The sequence below is a fragment of the Crocodylus porosus genome, unplaced genomic scaffold, assembly GCF_001723895.1.
Source record: "Crocodylus porosus isolate Cpor-Errol unplaced genomic scaffold, CroPor_comp1, whole genome shotgun sequence".
In the NCBI taxonomy this organism is placed as follows: domain Eukaryota; kingdom Metazoa; phylum Chordata; order Crocodylia; family Crocodylidae; genus Crocodylus; species Crocodylus porosus.
In genome coordinates, this window is record NW_017728944.1 from 1,220,194 (window position 1) to 1,234,922 (window position 14,729).

At 50.3% G+C, this 14,729-nt stretch overlaps 1 protein-coding gene across 1 annotated transcript; it reads left to right on the forward strand.

Annotated features, from left to right (window-relative positions):
* The first annotated feature begins 644 nt into the window (after positions 1-644).
* On the forward strand, positions 645-12,561 carry ARL5C (ADP ribosylation factor like GTPase 5C). Its single transcript, XM_019550272.1, has 6 exons — positions 645-721; positions 2,701-2,761; positions 4,029-4,176; positions 7,081-7,164; positions 8,399-8,550; positions 10,866-12,561. The coding sequence occupies exons 1-6, from the start codon at positions 676-678 to the stop codon at positions 10,912-10,914; spliced, it is 540 nt and encodes a 179-aa protein (XP_019405817.1). The 5' UTR covers positions 645-675; the 3' UTR covers positions 10,915-12,561.
* The last annotated feature ends 2,168 nt before the right edge of the window (positions 12,562-14,729 follow it).

Sequence of the window (14,729 nt, forward strand, 5' to 3'; positions counted from 1 at the left end):
AGAGTGGTGGAAGGAAAAGAAGAGGAATCCTAGGCTGCAGCCTACTTCTTCCCTGCAGAAAGACCTGCAACTTCTGCAAGCAGATCTGTGGCTTGAGGATTGGACTCTTCAGTCACCTCAAGACCCACCAATGAGCCATGGTAAAGATTATCCTCCACTGGAGGGACTGCTGCCTCCGAGGACAGACACAGAACAGAATACAGTGGCCGCAGAGAGCTCCAGCCTAAGGCTAGAAAGAGCAGGGGGATGCAAAAAAGGAGCCCACAAGCAATTAGGCAGGGCAATTCCCATTCACTCCTAAATGGGTAAATGGACACAGGTCCCAAACCCTCTGGAACTGGCCCCTTCCAACAAGGCTGGAGAAACCCCAGATGCAGTGCGGGATCCTGCACCCCAAAGCTTGCTCCAGCCTCGCCCCTCTGCGCTGGGCCCCTGGAAGACAAGGCTGCGGGGAGCCCTGCTGTTCTGCCACCTGCCACTCTGAGGCTCCGCCCACTCCGGTGACGCATCACTCCGGGAGCGTAGCGTATTGGAATCCCCCAGGGGCGGGGTCTTTGAGAGGGCGGGGCCATCCCCCTGCTTACGTCACCGAAGGAAATCTATATAAGGGGCCGGGCGCTAGCGCTCAATTGAGTCCGCTGCAGGCGGCGGGGGGCAGGTGTGGGGCGCAGCGCAATGGGGCAGCTCTTGGCCAAGCTGATGGGCATTTTTGGGAACCAAGGTAAGGTCACGGCGCCCGTCGCTGCCTCCGGGGGTGCAGCGGAGCCCAGGGGGGTTTCATCGGGAGCCCCTGCCGCCCTCCCCCCCCACCCCGGGAGGCTGGGCCAGGGCCGCTCCGGGCTGGTGCAGCGGGTGCATGCAGGAGATGGGGGCTGCTGGGGGGGGGTCTGCTGGAGCGGGGGATGTCTGAGGTGCCGGGGCCGAGCTGAGCCCCAGATGGGAGGGAGGAAAGTTTGTTGCCTGCTGAGCCGGGAGAGAACAAAGGGGCAGCTCCGCTGGGAGACCCCTGTTCCCCTTCTCCCCCCGCCGCCTGGGGCTGCCACTGGGGCAGGGAGGAGGCTTCGGGCTCTGGGGCTGCCTCCTGGCGCTTGGGATCTTCAGGCAGTACCTTGGGACCTGCCCCGGGCAGGGAAGACCCTCTCTGCTCAGCTCTTCCCGTGGTGCTGGGGAGGGTGCAGAGGGGGTGCTGAGCTCTGCACCAGGCCCTGGGCTCTGTGCTTTGGCAGGGAGTGCAGCTGGTGGGGCTCCCTGCTGCTGGGGGGTGGGGGAGGCCCTGGGCTTCTCCCCCAGCCTAGCTGAGGCTCTGCTGCCAGGAGCACTGGTTTTCCTGCCCCTGGGGTGACAAGGGAAGCCTTTTGGGCCTGAAACTGGATGCCCACCCTGAGCCAGACTCTCAAACTCTGGGCAGAGGAGAAAAGACTTCTGGCCAGAGCTCTGAGAAATGTCTCCAGAGACAATGCAGCCCTGGAGCACATTGTGTGAGGCGGTGAGGGCTTGTCTGAGGAGAAACCGGCTTCCTTTAATTGTGACTTGTCTGGACACAGAGACAGGCAGATGGTTGGTTTCCTTCCCCCTACTCAGGGTCTTTCCCTGCCCCCAGGAATTTATTTTTATTCTTGCATGGATGTTGCTGCCAGACTGTTTGTTCCTGTCTAAAATGAGGTGCATTTCAGAGCCACTGGTCTTTGCAAAAGGCCTTTCCTCCCACACCCAGTGTGGGTGGCAGTCTGAAGTGGCAGGTTCCCATCCCTGCCAACTTAGTGCCCTGACCCAGAGCTGAGGTAAATCCCCTCTCCCTGCCTCATGCCCTCAGCTGACTGCTTTGCCGGCACTGCAGGAATTTTGTCCTGGAGCTGTGTCTGCCTTTGCTCAGGGCAGGGGTCCCAGCAGCGCCGTGTTTGAGGGCAGTGGGAAGAACATGAGGGGCACTGCAGAGCAGTTGGGTGTCCGTAGCACAGAGGGAAATAGGAGATGATTGGAGCGTGCTAGAGTGCATTGTGTTTCCAGACATGCCTCGCATTCCAAGCCAGCCCCTCTTTCCAGCATATAGGACTGCTTGGCCTGTTTGTTGTTCTGCTTGATTTGCCCTGGGATCAAAATCACTTGGGATCTCTGTAAATGTCCCTGTGCTGGCACATCTAGGGCACTTACCTGGCCTCGGGTCCTGTAGTCCCCGAAGTGCCCTGCAGTCATTAATGTATTTATTCTTGCAGTCCTCTGGGAGATGGGAGCTTACCCATGTTCTATCGAGAAGCTAAGGAACTTGCCCAAGGTCACCCTGGAAGTCTGTGGTAGAGCTGGGCCTGATGCCCAGGTCTCCTGAGCCCTTAGCTAGTGTCCTAACAATGGATGTGTGACCATCTTCCCTTCCTCAAACAATGAAAGTTGCTGTTGGGGTAGTCTTATGAAAGACTAACCGGGGGCACAGAGCCCTTGAGGATCACCCATCTCTGCATGCAAGTTTTGTGCCCTTGCTGCTCAGCTCACCCCAACCTGAATCAGAACTGGCCCGTACTACTTTCAAGGTGGCCTTAGCTTCTTAAGGCTCCTTGGAGTCAGAGAACATGCCTGTTCTCCCCTTCCCTGGAAACTCTGGATGATAAAAGCTGCCACTTGGCAGGATCATGCCATCAGATGGCTGCATCTGTTGGGCTTCTTTGGTTCTCTAAGCCCTGATCCTTTCCCTCCTTTGTTCTGCAGAGCACAAGGTGATAATTGTAGGCCTGGACAATGCTGGGAAGACCACCATCCTCTATCAGTTGTGAGTATTCCCTCCCATTCATATTCAAACAGCTCTCTGAGGGTGGAGCAGGAGATGATGGGTCCCTGAGGAGGCCTCTTGCTAGATCTAATCACCTTCCCCCTGCTGTGAAAGGGGCCTTAGCAGAATGGGAGGTACTGATTTCTCTGCCTTTAGCAACGGTCTTCACATTCTTGCAGGCAGCAAGGCCTCAGATTTCCCTTGAAGTGGTTTCTTTCTTAGACCTAGAGACCCAGCAGAGATTGGGACGTCATTGTGCTGGGTGCTGCACAAACCTGGGGTGTCAGTTCCTGCTCAAAGGACATAAGTGCCACACCGAGTGAGACCAGTGATCTATCTAGCCCGGTATTCTGTCTCTGACAGTGGCAGAAGTGGATGCTATAGAGAGAGATCATTGAACCGGATAGCTCTAGAGTAGTGACCTATCCTTTATTCAGTACCTTTCCTGGCAACCACCACTTACTTTTTTAGAAAAGCCAGTGAAAACATCTCCAACCATTATGTTCAATAGCCTTTAATAGATCTATCCTCCATGACTTTATCCAGTCCCTTTTTGGACCTGGCTATGCTATCTGCCTCCACCACCTCCTGTGGCAATGAATTCCAGAAGCTAACTATGCATTGCATAAAAAGTACTTTCTTTTGCTAGTTTTAAACTTATTACCTACTAGCTTTAATGGGTACTTCCTCATTCTAGTATTCTGGGACTTGGTGAACAGCAGTTCGCTCTTCAACTGGTGTAAACCCTTCATAATTTTATTAGACCTCTATCCTACCCCTCCGCAGCCTTCTTTCCAAACTGAAGACTTCCAGCCTTTTTTAGTCTTTCTGGTATGGCAACTGCTCCATGCCCCAGATCATTTTGGTTGCCCTTCTCTGTACCTTTTCTAGTCCTACTACATCCTTTTTGAGATGTGGGGACCAGAACGGCATACCTCCTTGGATGTTATGACCCAAAAGAGAAGGCAGAGCCTTGGGGGTGTTAGAATGGCCATCTCCACATGCTTAGAGATGAAACCTTTTGCCTGAAGTCCATGAGAGGTCTCAGAGCCAAGGATTGCACCCAGGTGTCCAGGGTGTGTATATTTGTGTGTTCAGTGCCTCACCCATGGGACCCTCCTGCATTCAGTCCCCTCCAGAAGCATTGTCTTCCTATTGAGGCATGCTTCCTAAAGCCTTGATTTTGATTAGTGAAGGCAGCCTCAGGGGTGCCCTTGGGGCAGTGCCCAGACAAGTTGTAACATCTGATCTCTGTCTCTCTTGCCAGTCTTATGAACGAAGTGGTGCACACATCCCCCACCATTGGCAGTAATGTGGAAGAGATCATCCTGCGAAAGACCCACTTTCTGATGTGGGACATTGGGGGGCAGGAGACACTGCGGTCCACATGGAACACTTATTACTCCAACACAGAGGTAATGAGGACAGCAGCTGTGGCTTGCATTGAAACAGTGGGGACAGTGGTGGATTATGCTGGGTGTAGAGACATCTTGTCTTGCTCCCTGCCTGGACTGGACTGACTTTTCACTCTGGGCTTGGTAGATATGATTAGAAAAGCTGGACAGCTCTGAAATTTTTGAGGGCTATAGTGGGGAAGAGTTGCTGAAGAGGGGTGATGAGCAGGTGCGTGCTGTACTGAAGATGCCCTCAGCACCACAGAACAGTTGCGCCTCATGCTGGCCTACGACTCCCAGCCCTGGCTCCTGATGCCTGTCAACCCCAAACTGCAGCCTCCCACTGTCCCAGCTTTAGAGCTTCTCTTGCATTTCCACTGATGTACAGTGGTGGTCCCCAGCCCTCGCCCTTGCTGTCCTGTCTCTGAGGACCCACCAGCTGTACTGATGCACCTTAATCCTGCCCATGAGCCCCTGCTTTAATCCTTGGTGTCAACACAACTTTGCCAGCACCCTTTAACACTAACCCTGCTGTATTACCCCAAGCCTTGCACTCTACACTCTTGTGCCTATACACATTACTCCTGATATGCAGCACACCCAGAATTGGGTGCTGAGCCTGCTCTGTGTATAAGTCTTGCATTGAGCTGGACTGCATTCTGCTAGTTCAGCTGTACCTTAATGGACAAAGAAGCTCTGATGGCCATTGGTGCCTTTGCACAGGCCCTAGCCAAGTGGGTTAGATGCTCTTCCCATTTCATAGCAAGGGGCTGTTAACAGCCCGACATACTTTGTCATATTATGTCCCATCTTGAAATCACGGACCCTTTGATCTGGATCCTCATGGGTTGAAAATTTTTTTTCTATGGATAAAGCAAGTGGTTTACCTAGGGGCATATCTGCTGGCTGTGGGCTCATTTGTCTCTGATACTTGCCACCTGTTTGTGTAATAACTGCAGGCTGAGCTGCTTAAATGAGCCTGAATCCCTTTGCATGTCAATTGGCTCTAAACACTTGAGTCCCAGAGGCTCCTTTTGGAAAATCAGCTGGGGACCTTGCAAAGCTGATTGTAGCCATTGAAATTAATGGGGGCTTATGTGAGTAAAGTTAGATCAGGCCCATGTTTATACCCATGGGGAATTATGCACAGAAACTCAAAATTATGTAAAATTTAATTACATTTATTCTTTTTAAAAATTAAACTAAATATAACACTACTTGAGCCTTCTTTAGAAATATATGCAGGTATTTGTGTGTGGAGGATGGTTGGGGGAGGTGTTGGGTGTCTGGGGAGGGTTGTGAAGGTGTGGGTGTGGGAGGTTTGTGGGTGTGTGGACTCCCCTATCACAGCCTATCCATACCAGCACGTGGGACTTGCAGCACTGCAGGCAGGAATCATGTTCAGCCCCAGGCACTCAGCTGCAGCTGCATACCACCAGGGGCTCTGCCTGCCCTGGCCAGGAGTGCCCTGACAGCCTGCCACTGGCTGCTGCTGCTGGTGCCAGGAGCTTTGCATCATGAGATTGGGGGTGGGGGGCATGTGGCAGGGCAGCCCACACCCACCCACAAACCCCACACCCACCCATTCGCCTCTCCTGCAGGCAGGAGCTCCCCTTCCCACTCGCCAGCTACAACCCAGGGAATTATGTGATATTATGCAGTTATGCACAGTCATACATTTTATGCGCAAAGTTATGCCGGTGCATAAATCAGTAATTCCCTGGGATGTACATTTTAGAGCACATTGCTTAAATGACTGTTGCACTGCCCCTTTAAGGAGGTCAGGAAGCCGGTGGGAGCAAATGGACATTGCCTTACTTGGGCGCGACAGGAAACAAGTGAGAATTGGGGAGTATGGGCCCCGGGGGGCGCTGAAGGATCTAGCCTGAAGGTTTCTTTTTGAAGAGAGCTGTTTCCCCAGAAGTCCCAAATTTTGGTTTGGAAAAGGATCAAAATATTATAACAGGCAGGGCAGGGTTGGAGAAATCACTCTGGTGAGAACTCCCAAAGATTTTGGCAGCGCAGAGAAAGGCAGGGATCCGCGCTCAGACACGTTTGTTGTCCTTTGTGCTCAGCCAACATTCTTGACATAACTCGTTCTGGAATTTCTTTGTGTCTCTTTTCCCGCCCTCTCCTGTGTGTTGTTTTTTTGATTCAGAATAGATCTTGCCCAGACACCAATCTGAAACTTAAAGAGGTTGAGATTGCAGAACCCTTGGACAATTAACTGCAGTCTGGGATTTGGTGTCGTACAGTCAGTTTGTATTGCCACAGCAGCTAGTTGAGGTACTACAACCATCCTGAGGAGCTTGGCACAAACACAGTGCTTGGTGATTAAGGGCTGGCTGTAGTGGGAAGTTAAGGTGTTCCTTGGAATGTGGTTCAGTCTGATCACAAGGAAATGGACTCTGACTTGGCCAGTCGCTTCCCGTTCCATGTTCCTCTGTTCCAGTATGGCTGAGAGGCTGTAGCTGATACTGGAGTTTCACTATACCGAATCTATACAGTTCAACTGCCCCTGCATCAAAAGAGCTGTGCAATAAGTAGACCAGACAATGGGGACAGGAGGACTGTCTCCACTTTAGACATAACTGAGCCAAAGGGAGATTAGGGGACTTGACCAAGGTTGCACAGGGAGTCTGTGGCAGTTAGGCACGAAACACAGATGTCTGAAGTCCAAACCCTTAACCAAAAGACTACCTATTCTCTCATTTCCCTGTTGTATCTGATGCGAGGCCAACTCCCCAGTCTTCCATAGGACTTCCCTGTCTAGACGCAAGATGGTTTTTGTGCGAGGTACCAGCAGGGGAGATTTGCTGGGCCAAAGGATATTATCAGCTATTAGTTCAGCCTGCAGTTCTGACCTGGCTTGGGACTTCAGTGTGGGAAGTGTTTGATTGACATTTCCCCCTCTCCCCCTTGTAGTTTGTCATCCTGGTGATTGACAGCACTGACCGTGAGAGGCTGACCGTGACGAAAGAGGAGCTGTACAAGATGCTGGCACATGAGGTGAGTTGACAGCTGCATCCCACCACAGTGCACGGAGCCAAGTATCTCTGGTTTAGTGGTTTATGCTGGGGTTCTGCATGCTGATCAGGAGCAATACCATTGCATCATATTTGCAAGTGAATCCACTGCGTTTTGTGTCAGATGCTTGGGCTACTTTATGTAGGTAGCTTCAGTTCTATTAACCCTGGGGCCCTGCCCTGGCACTTGTTCCCCCTGTGTATAAAGACAGCCCTGAGCTGTCTCTGCTGTGGTCAGGGACTTCAAAATAGCCACATGAGAGCTGTTGGCTTGTACAGTAGTGCTTTGATCTCTTATTTGATGGCTCCATGGCACATGTGGAATGAGTCTGTCAAGCTCAAACCCAGTTTTTAAGTTCACTAGTGTCCATTTTGCAACAGGAAGACCCAAGGACTTGTGGGGGGGAAGGGTGGGGGAATACAGTAGTGTCAGAATCTCCTCTCCCCCTGTGAGCAGAGATTGCTTCTGAATGGGGTTCTTTCTGATGATGTGTTAGTGCTGCAGCTTATTTTGTGAGATGGCATGGCCAAGAGGCCCTCCTTGATGGAGATCAGGGCTCCCTTGTACTGGGGCTGTACTACTCTCCCTGAGAAGCTGCCGGTCTGAATAGACCAGATGGAGGTTGGCAAGAAAAACAAGGGAATGGACTTGTCTGATGTCTAGTGGCAGTGCTCAGACAGTAGCCCAGGTCTCCTGGTTGTCAGTGCAGTGGCTAGGGGACTGAATGGGTATGGATATTTGATGCTCGTAACTAGTATCAGCACATCACTCTGACAAGGCCTTTGAAATCCCTTTTGTGGCCAACTCCAGCACCTCTAACAACCATGCCAGGCTTTCCAGTACAGTCAGGAACCTTTGAGGTGCTGGCAGGCTGAGCTGGGACTGCCATCCAATGACTGCATGATAAAACCAGGCTAGTGTGGTACCTTCTACATACTTTGTTACCGTGGTACCCAGCACTGTCACTATAGGGAAGACGGGAGGAGTCGCAGAGCCACTAATATCCTCCAAGCATGCCCCCTGTGGCAGGGAACTTTCCCCTGACAGTCAGAGGATGGTGCCTCAAGATCTCGCTGCCCTCAGTGAAAATCTTTGTCTTCCTGATGGCACCCCCAGAACTGCTTTCCTATCCTTAAGAACTGTCAGGCTCTGAGATGTTAGAAGGGAATAGGGCTAAATACAGGTACAGAGTTTAAGGCTGAGTTTCCTTCCCCAGGACTTGCAGAATGCAGCTGTCTTGATATTTGCCAACAAGCAGGATGTGAAGAATTCAATGACAGCCTCGGAGATCTCCAGGTTCTTAATGCTCAGCTCCATCAAGGACCACCCATGGCACATCCAAGGCTGCTGCGCCCTCACAGGCGAAGGGTAAGTACGCTCCTGAGCTGACTGACTGTGCTGAGGCAGTGACCAGTACCACTCCTGCTTTCTGATATGTCCTGTGGGACTCTCTGCCACTGCTTTGAGCAAGGTAGAACATGTGGAGGCATTCAGAAAAGGGTGAGAGACAGAGGTGATTGGAAAGGTCTTATCTAAGATGATTTTGATGCTCAATTGGTGTTTTGATGGAATGATTTTGTAAGGGTCTGCCTTCAGGAAGTTTTTGTTTTTATTGCAAAATCAAACCTTGAACCCAACACTTTTCTCCTTGGAAATGCTGCTTCAGTGCCTGTTGAAATGGGGTCATTCAGTGGTGTCATGCCCTGTTCTTTCTAGGCTAGCCTCCACACTGGACTAGATCTCATCCGTCAGGAGACCAGTGCACCATAGGAGGTATAGTCTGATTAGGAAGCCCAGCCTGTAGAAATGAACAGGAACATGATGTGTCTGAACTGCACATCCTGTGAGGGACGACCCTTGTGGTTTATTGACATATTCCAACAGTCAAAATCACTTGAAAATAATTTTCAGAGGGGAGTGGAGGGCTGTTTTTGACTAGACCCGGCATATCAGCAGTCACATTCAACAGATGAGAATGTCTGTGGCTACAAATCCTTGTGTCTCAAGCCATTAGCAGGTCATTGGCTGGCCCAAAGGGAAGTTTTGTCCTTAGTGAGTTATTCTGCAATCATCCACCTTGGCTTGACTTACCTGTTTTGTTTCCATTTGCTCTGGGATTTGAGGCATTTGGCTGGAGGAATCCTAGTCTGCTTCAGTGAGTGCATGGGTTCCTTTGCTCCCTTGCTTTGATACAGGCTTTGGTGCAGCTCTTGCAGTGAATCTGTAGGAAAGTTACATGGGCATAGTTACATGAGGAGTTCAGCTGGTTCTCAGGCATAGGGTGCTCCCAAATCCCAGTGTGTATTTACATTTGCCTGATGCATCCAGAGAGCAGAGAGATGTTTAGGGCACAGGATGAAGCCACATTTCTACATATGTCCTGTACAGGATCCACATCCCAACCCTGACTTAGGATGACTCATGTCTAAATATCCTAGCCAACTCTTCAGCATCTGTATTGTGTGTGGAAGAGATGGTCATTTAGCTAGGAGGCACTAGTGTAGCGGTTCCAGGTTCTGGGAATTCACTTTTTTATAATAGGGGCCCAGTTGGCTTTGTACTCTTTAAGATCTTTAAGGAGGAAGCTAGTTGCATAGGTTTCAGATGAGATTCCCAAGGGCAGAACACAAGCAAAACAGTAGTGCAGCTGATTTGGTGTGGGGGGAGCAGGACTCCTGGGTTCTATGTCTGTATTAGAGTAGGGAGCAATCATTAGAGCAGAGGGTTCTGCTCTCAACTCTGAGTTCATGTTGGCAAGCCACTTAAGTGCTGTGACTCAGTGTCTCCACCTGTAAAATGGGGACTCATTATAGAAGTTCTGAAGCTTTGTCACTTCATTTTTCCCTCAAGAACTTTGAGTGCTTCAGAGGAAAGCCCCAAGCATTGATGCCCTTTCCTGGGATACTCAGGTGCTGTCAGATGTGCTCAGCGTGGCATAGTGATTACTCAGCCTGTGCCCACATGCTGGTGTGGGGTGTGGTCTGCTTGATTCATGTGTCAAGCCTGAGTGTACCTGGGCACAGGTAGCGCTGACTGTGTGTGAGGCTGAGTGCGAGGGCCTGAAACGAGCAGTGAGTCACTGCTCAGCTGAAACTGTTAATCCCACTTTGTGTAAGCACCTCTCTCCTGGCCTGCAGAAGATCCTGCCTCAAGGATCTTAAATAGTAAAAAGCCAATGGGGCCCTTATTTCTGGCAGAAGAATTCCCAGAACCTGCGAACTGCTGTTGCTCAGGGGAGGAGCTAGATCACTAGCCTGCTCTACTGAACTTTGTTTGCCTTGTGCACAGCACTGCCAGTGATAAGGGCTCCCTGAAAAGTCCTTGGGATGGAAGCTGTAGGTCAGGGTGGAACAATGGAGCTGTGCCTGGCTTTCAATAGGGGCAGCTCAGGCTAGTGTTTAAAGCAGGGGCTGAGCTGGCATAGGCGACTTTGGCGGCCTAAGGAAGGGAGTGTGCAGCAGGGATTTGAGTTGCATGCAGGGTCCTGCTCTTGATCTGGGGGTGGGCAATATGGTCTAGAGCTTAGCGATTTGGCCAATCACTTCCACCCTGCCCCCCTTCTGCCTTCCTCCTTGTCTGTTCCTCCAGGCATATCATGGGGCTGATGCTGTCTCTGAGCTGGCCCAATATGCTGTGAATCCAGAGCATTGTTACTGATCTGTGTTCTCCCCTCTTGTGTGCAGCCTGCCAGCTGGCTTGGAGTGGATGAAGTCTCAAGTGGCGGCAAATTGATGCATCTGGCCAGAGACCTGACGGAACAGTACAGAACTCTCAAGCATCTTATTTTTTTTATACATGTGAGACTTAGCCAGGACTTTCCTTTTAAGCCTGCCGAAACCAGGCTTGGATATGGATAAAGTCATGTAGATCACAGGTTCGTAGGGGAGATGGCCTCTCTCCTGAACCTCTCTCCAAGGAGTCTCTTCTGCAGAGGAAGTATGGGGATCTGCCTTGGATCTTGAACGTCTCTTACATTCCAGAGCAGATGCAGGGTCCATATCTGCAGAGAGGAGGGGGATCTCCTCCAGTCTGTTTCCAAGAGGATTGGTTGGAGGTCACCTCTGAAGAAGAGATCTCTGGTTGAAATGGAGGTGCGTGGCAGGGACAGAGCTGGGGATTTTTGCCCTGTTCTTTAATGCAGCCTTAAGAGTCTACATGCAGATTTTAAGAGTTCTGTGAAAGGAAGTGCATCTCCTCTGCTTTTCCTCCAGATCCTGGTAAATGGAAAATGCTTTACCTCTTCAGAAATGGGGTGGCAGAAGGAGAGGGGGAAGGCAGGACTTTGAACCCAGCATCACTATGCTCTGCCATGGCCACGCTCTGCACTTAAGCATTACTTGTCTCCAAGATGTTGACAGTGTTTGGGATTTGCTGCCTTGCTGCTGGTGGCCTCTTGAAGACTTCAGGCTGATTCCTTGAACAGTGCACACCGGATGTTCCTGACTTGGTGCTTTCCCTCAGTCTGTTTGATCAAGGGCCAGATAGTCTTGTGTACTTTAGCATGCAAGCAGGAAAGGGTGGGCTCAGCTGCTCCATTCCTGAGTATTTTGCTTGCTTGCCCTGATTCTTGAACTTGGCACAATAACCGGGAGCTGGTCTGAGGCTGAAGAAACTGCATGGAGGGGGGATGGGGAGATGAACAAGGTTTGGGAAGAGCTGTCTGTGGGGAGCTCTGTTACTGTGAAACCATTTCTGACCCACAAGGAGCAGATGTTCCCTGTGGCAATGGTCCATTCTGTTCTGTTACGTCATCAGCTGAGAGAACAATACTGGATCAGCATGTTCTGGGACTGGGATCCAGCGCCCAATCCAGACTCCAGCATATTCAAGTGTGAACTCAGCAGTTCAGTCTCATCTGGATTCAGTTTCACTCTAGAGGCAGCACAGGGCTGGTGGTTAGGATTGCCAGGGTGCTTGGTTCTACGGATGAGCACTGAAGGGAAAACGCACAACCCTTTCGTACCTCAGTTTTTTCCTCTTGGCAAGTGCCTGCCTCTGTAGAGTGACCTGCAGTCCGTGGGTGAAGAAAACTGTATAAGCACAGAGTATTGCAAGAGTTCAGTGCAGGGGGAGAGTCCATTCTTTTCAACTGGGGTGACATCAGGCCTGGCCCAAAACAAAGGCATCTATTGATTCCAGTGAACATTGGATCTAGCCCCATAATGAAGCCTTTCAATTAAGTGCTTTTAACGACCTATGCCTGTCCTGTGAATTTGCACAAACCCCCTCACAGAGGCCTAGCCCTCTTATTGCAGCCTCCCACCTTGGCATCCAGTGGGGCTTTTTAGTGTTTCCAAGATGATGTTTAAATCCCCCACTCTGTATTTTTATAACATTTGTATTTTATACCTGATTAAATCTGCCCTTATTTAATTTTTTTGGAAAAATCACTGTCTTGTCATCTATCTGCAGCTTTGCCTGCATTACCGCCTCCTTTGCAGAGAAGGGGTCTGGGGACTGGTCTTCACTGAGCTTTGCCATTTGCTGCCCAGATCACTGTGTGGTGGTGTAAGGGGGTAATAAGTCTTTCTTTATCTGTATATTCTTTATGGTGTAGACTTGAGTGCGTCCAGCCGTTTCTTAAACATATGGGCAGCATCTGGCAGGTGCGTACTAAACATGTGCGGTGGAGCATTTTGGAAAACATTTTATAATGTATTTTTGTACATTGCTATACATTAGAGGTGGCCAGCTCACAGCAGTGCATCTTGCCCTGGGAGGAGCTGGGAAAGACAGTCTTGCTGTGTTCAAAGTGCCTGGCATAGCAGAGCCCGAAACCCAACTGGGGGTCTCTACCATATATTGAAATTGGAATAATTTGTCTATTTCCAGCACCAAGCAGAGCCCCCAAAGGCTTATAGGAATATTGGGGTCTTGGCATCCTTGGATTCATAAGAATAATCTGTATCTTTTGCCCACTGCATTCAGCATTTGTTACACCTCAGGCTGTGATGTGAGCACTTCCCATGCCTTATTACTGAACACTGGAAACCAGAGCAGCGGTGCAGAGCTCAGGCAGTGCCTATCATCTTTTTGGCATATTCAGAGTCCTGGTTAGTTGCAGGAAAGTTCAATGAAAATACTTAAGGGAAAACGCTCAATCCTGTAGTTCTATCTATTGACCAGTGTCCATTAACAACCTTTATCTTCTGCCATGATCCTTTGCAGTGTCCAGCTGGGAAGGGACTCTTGGGGAGCTGGTGTGGGTTGGGACCAGTTATGCAGTTTTATTTTGACACACACTCTGCAGGAGAGGTTAAAATAAAGATACCATGGTACCCAGTCACCTGGAGTTCATTTAATTGAGGTATCTTGGAATGCAATCACTTTATTTGTATCATAATAGTAAGATTGAGGCCTAAGCTGGAGGTGACTTGGGGAGAGAGAGCCCCTGACCTGAAGAACTTTGGATCCCAGTCAACAGGGCAGTAAAAGAAGGAAGTGGGAAATCTGCTGCAGGGTGAGAAACAGGGTGGAGTCAGACGGGAGGAGGGGGTTGATTGCCTGGAACTGGGAACTGAAGCACAGTCCTGTTTAACTACACACCAGTTTCCTGCAGAAATCTAATGGCTTGGGATATTTCATGGTGTAGTAACAGGAATGTCCCTCTGTACTGGGGAAGGGGAGAGTGCAAGGCTGTGTATTTTTTTTTTTTTATTATTTTTTTTAATAAGCACAGCATGGAGCACAATATGTCAGTTTTTGGGGCTGACTGATGAACAGCACTGAAGGAAGCTGATGTAATAGAGGAAGCAGCTGAGAGAAACAAAGTTTTACAGCTATTTTTATCCCCCGAGCTTTCCCTCTGTTCAGCCAAAGGGGATTTCTTTGCTCTGGCCACCAGCTGGGACCACTGGAAGCAGGGGATGTGCATTGGGATTGAGTGGCTTGTGTTGCTTTTAGGGTTGGGGAGGTGGGAGACCAGAGGGGCTCATGAGCGCAGCCCAGCCCAGCCCAGCCCAGGTGTTTGTCTCTAGGAAAAGATGGTTTTGTGAAGATGTTAGCTTGGGACTGACAAGGGCTGAATTCAGGTTCTAGCCCTTATAGACTTGAGTTATTGGGCCAGTTGTTTAATGTCCGCCTCAGTTTCCCCACTGGGTGTGTTCATTTAGACTAATGTTGCTCAATGTTTTGGTCCTGTGGGACTGGCCCATAGGCTGGATCGGATCCTGCATTGCCCCGATGCACTGAGATCAAGTCCTGGGGCCCTGTACTTCCTCCACCCAGCCCCATGCCTTAGGACTGGGCCTCATGCTGCCCTTGGTGCCTGATCTAGCACATGAGCCCATGGCCCATGGGGGGCTCTGTACATACTTGTGGGGAGTCCTGTGGGCCAAATGATGCAGTGCTAGGAGCCTGATTTGGTCCACAGGTCGGGTTGAGCAGCCCTGATGTGCAGTGCAAATTTTGGTGAGACTCTGACTAGGATCTGACTCAGCTAGGGACTCTGACTCAGCTAAGGTCCGACCGTCCAGGTTTCTGAATGCAGCTACAGCACAAATGGGTGGTATAAGCTGGGGGAAATCTCACTTTAGTTCTTGCTGCAG

What these genes read in the sequence shown, in the direction of transcription:
- ARL5C (XM_019550272.1), top strand. Translation starts at nt 676, where the DNA reads ATGGGGCAGCTCTTGGCCAAGCTGATGGGCATTTTTGGGAACCAAG. An exon ending in GGGCATTTTTGGGAACCAAG is followed by an intron (nt 722 to 2,700) that starts GTAAGGTCACGG and finishes TTTGTTCTGCAG; the next exon opens with AGCACAAGGTGATAATTGTA. An exon ending in ACCACCATCCTCTATCAGTT is followed by an intron (nt 2,762 to 4,028) that starts GTGAGTATTCCC and finishes CTCTCTTGCCAG; the next exon opens with TCTTATGAACGAAGTGGTGC.